Here is a 4,113-nt window from a genome sequence, read left to right as displayed (position 1 = left end):
TTCCGATCGATAATTAAAGAACCAGAAACACGGCTATCTTTTTTCTCATCATCGAAAATGAAACTGTATCTAATGTTACTGCTCGTTTCCTTATCGAGATAAGATCAATGATCATAAAAATAATACTTTCAGTTCAATTATAAAATATCTTAGATTATTTCGGTGTTGGTAGAATGAACTAACACGTTATAGATTGACGTATATACTTATTCACGCCAGCTTATAATAATTTACACTAATACTTATAGATATTGATTAATTTTTTTCTTTCGGTTTTGATTGATAAATTTGAAATAAAAGACTGAACGATTATTATCGTATATATTTTATTTAACTTTCGAAAGAGGAAGAGTTTGACGTGCAAATACATCGTCAAATGTTTTCTTACATCATATGTTACATTTAAGTACAAATGCTTACGCTTCTTTATAAAACGTTTTTGATTATATGTATAAACGATTTATATAAATAAAACAACAGGAAGAGAGAGAGATACGTGTAAACATAATAAGCGATAAATATTGCGTATTATGTCAATTTTTGATACGATTTTGAAGCGATAGGCTGCACTAATTTGAATGAACGGTATTCAGAAAATATTGCAGAATACCATCGACAATAATGATATAATTACTGAGATCATCTAGCTCGGCATTTAAACGCGAAGCAATTTTGTTCCTAATACTTTCATCAACGTGGACCATACGACACATTCTAATATTTTATACGTGACTCCCAAATCGTATGCCATCTGGAAGAAAATGCAATTAAATATTATACATACACCTATATCAAAAACTTGGATATAAATCTATAGGAAAGTTTTACAGCGAATTGGCATGCTGCACTTTTCTGCATTTATTCGAACTATAATAAAATGCGATAGCCTCGATATCTCTAGTCTTCAATAATAATAATAATAATAATAAATATAAAAAAATTAGAATGTAGGGGGAAGCTGAAATTCGGGCTCGTTTTCTATTATTCTACTCATCAATAAATAAGAGGCGATCAAAGAGCCCCATTTAACTAAATGCGTAATACTTATGAATAGAACTTATTATTGATAAAGGACACGTAGAAACTGTGGCACTAGTTCTTCGAAGAACACGTAGGAAGCCTTGGCCAATCTATGAATTAGTTTCTTGAGTTTCGGTGCAATCCGTTGGCTTGATTTCCAACCACCAATCATTGGGGTAGTGATATTTTTGTAGTTCGATGCCCTCTCTTGGTACAGGCATTAATCGACCACCAAATTGTTTTGCTGGTAAGGGAGGAATCACCAGTTGGGGCGGAAAGCACTGCAAACTCGGTGAAAACTCGCAATCCGGTGGTAGGACCCTTCTTGTCCATCCCACCCTTCTTACCATTTGAGTCTGCAAATATAAAGCAATAGCACAATTGAATTAAACAATAATACCCTTCCACAAAAAAGCATGGACTCCAAGGAATCCATTTCTACGGACAACTCATGTAAATAAAGTTTTCCAATAATTTTGCAAGTAACGAACAGCTTTTTAACCTTTACCAATCCTATTCAATGGTTTTACGAGAATAAAAAAACCAATAGGAAAAGAGTGGTCTCTGTTTCAGTAAAATTGGCAGAGAAATGTTGACAAGAACCGCCAATCTCAATAAAACGGCGCCATGATTTACGGAAATACGTAAACGGGAAGTTCTCCCTGTCATTTTATTGCCGAATATGTTGCCAAGGAATGATTTTCGGTTGGCCTGGTTATGTGACATGGAAATACGGGACGTTAACATAGCAGTTGAAAATTTTTGACCGAGACAGTTTTCCAAATTCTAGGTTTTACAAGCTAACGATTTATATTCGCACAAATATGAGTAATTTACTATATATATTACAATAATAATAAGGAATAAGGGATGATTCGTCTTATTCGTGATTCATTTATATTGGAGCTATAATTTCTAGGCTGTCTACTAAAGCAATCTCAATATTCATCAGGATGTCCTATTATATTGAATTTAATCTCCCTTCTCCTCCTCTTCCTATATTCGGCAATTAGAACAATCGTCTCATTAAGCTCCCTACACCGACACTGTCGATATTATCGTGAGAATAAACCCCTTTAATCTATCTACCCAAGCTTCAAACAATTATCGATCATATTACGATCCCCTTGCAATTAATTTAAACAAAGCACAAGTCACTGTATACAAGTACCTGTATTCGATTAATTAAATATTTTTTTAAAACAATATACATAATTACCACAGCATCCTCTTCGAAAACGACGATTTCCACTTTAGGAGAATCTTCCCCAGCCTTATCCTCCTGGACACGATAAATTCCAGCACTGTGAAGATACGTAGCGCTTAAGCCTACCTCTCGAAACGTTTTCGTAATGAGAGCATCGTCCCTTAAGGTATCAACCAGGCAGAGTTCGACCTTGCGAGCCCAGGGCAGTGCCCGACCTATTCGAACTTGACCCCACAGAGCGCCCAAACAGAGAAAATGCACGATGCCCAGTTTAGCTAACACCAAGTGTGACCTGTTTCAAGAAGAAGAATTAAAAAGAAAAGTAGCTATATAATAAAACTATTTGATCGAGGATAACTTTATGAGTTGACCAAAAGAGAAATTTGTGATCAGTGAAAGTCTACTTTGCGCAATACGAAAGTTGTTTTTTTAATGAAGACGATGTATTAGTGACTCTTATATATAAGATTAGTAAATTGTTCGTAATGTACTTTGTGGTTTCTAGCACAAAAAAGTTGGAATAGAACCGCAACAGTAAGCTATTCGAGTGAGCCACTATAATGGCCCAACGACCTGGAAAAAATAATCGCAAAAGCCACTTTAGTGGCAGGCCGGCTAAGGCCACATCGGTAATAGTAGTGCTCTACCTTTATTTTTTCGACCGTCGGTAACTTCCACCGTCGGTAATAGTAGACTTAAAATTTTTTTTACTCTACATTGGTAATATTTTGTATTTAGGTTCCTGACGGTCATATATTTGCAAAGTCGGAAAGTTACCGACGGTCGAAAAGATAAAAGTAGAGCACTACTATTACCGATATGCGCCTTAGCCGGCCTGCCACTATAGTGGCTTTTGCGATTATTTTTTCCAGGTCGTTGGGCCATTATAGTGGCTCACTCGAATAGCTTACTTGCTCACCGTTTGAATCAAATAATCGTCTTCATAGTCATTCATATTTAATTGAAATGTTAAAGTTTGAGTATATGTAAAATATATTTTGAAGAAAAATTATAATTTAATCATTAAGGAATCTTTACGTAAAACATACGTACATTTTTTTATATACGGCTGATAGTTTTAAAACATTTAGATAGTAAAGTAGTGCTTTTATATACGGTAACTGTCTATAATAACAAACTTAATTATAATAATATATAATAATTATTCAAAGTGTAATAATTATTTTCAACTAATTAACGATAAATAAAAAATATTTAATAAAATAAAGTTGAGGAGCGTGAAATGGTTAAGGTATTCTTAAGCAATGAAGCAGGACAAACCTGTAGGCAAGCTCATGCAGTTTCTCAGTGTACTCTTCCGGAGCACTACAGGGTTGATGTGGAACTTCTTGCCGACCGAGACTGTACCAAAAGAGTACAATCATGAAGCAAAACGCTGCTACAGCTCGTAGCGGCGTTATACGGAATCTTCTTCGCGGCCAAAAACTCATGCTGGTAACCTTAAATAGAACATAATGGTATTGTCTAAACATTGATTATACTTTAACATCATCATACACCATCGATTATACATTAATAGCCAAATGTAATAGCTAATAATGTAATGCGAATAAATTTAGAAATTTTTGTACAAACCACAAAATATTCCAATAAACGAGGACAGTCTCTTGAAGCTGATCATTCAAACGACTCCACATCGTTACGTAATTCCAATAAAAGCTTCAACCGATAGCTCACAAAAGCGTTCTACTCGTTTACGATTGCGCGTATTTCGAACAAACAAAGTTTCCATGGCCCACGTGCACACCGAATACGTCAAAATTCTTCCCCTCGAGACACTGTTTTTTCTCACCCCTATCGTGCACCACCGTCACCTTCGCGTCTTCTTCAACATCAACCCCTCCCACCTCTAAAAATCGTTTTTC

The 4,113-nt window shown here is 35.3% G+C and overlaps 1 protein-coding gene across 1 annotated transcript; it reads right to left on the bottom strand.

The window, feature by feature from the left end:
* Nucleotides 1-309: 309 nt before the first annotated feature.
* Nucleotides 310-4,113, bottom strand: LOC122525746. Its single transcript, XM_043648675.1, has 4 exons — nt 3,824-4,113; nt 3,509-3,687; nt 2,240-2,519; nt 310-1,376 (listed from the first exon to the last, which is right to left on the bottom strand). Exons 2-4 carry the CDS (start codon nt 3,676-3,678, stop codon nt 1,131-1,133), a joined length of 696 nt encoding a protein of 231 aa, XP_043504610.1. The 5' UTR covers nt 3,679-3,687; nt 3,824-4,113; the 3' UTR covers nt 310-1,130.

The sequence above is a fragment of the Polistes fuscatus genome, unplaced genomic scaffold (assembly GCF_010416935.1).
Source record: "Polistes fuscatus isolate 324 unplaced genomic scaffold, CU_Pfus_HIC Scaffold10, whole genome shotgun sequence".
NCBI lineage: Eukaryota > Metazoa > Arthropoda > Insecta > Hymenoptera > Vespidae > Polistes > Polistes fuscatus.
Note: the sequence above shows the minus strand (reverse complement) of the source record. Positions and strands in the feature narration are given on the sequence as shown.

Excerpts from the sequence above, each read along its gene's own strand:
- LOC122525746 (XM_043648675.1), bottom strand. The coding sequence starts at position 3,678 with ATGAGTTTTTGGCCGCGAAGAAGATTCCGTATAACGCCGCTACGAGCT. Across the intron at positions 2,520-3,508 it reads CTGCATGAGCTTGCCTACAG|GTCACACTTGGTGTTAGCTA; the intron begins GTTTGTCCTGCT and ends TTCTTGAAACAG. Across the intron at positions 1,377-2,239 it reads TTTTCGAAGAGGATGCTGTG|ACTCAAATGGTAAGAAGGGT; the intron begins GTAATTATGTAT and ends TTATATTTGCAG.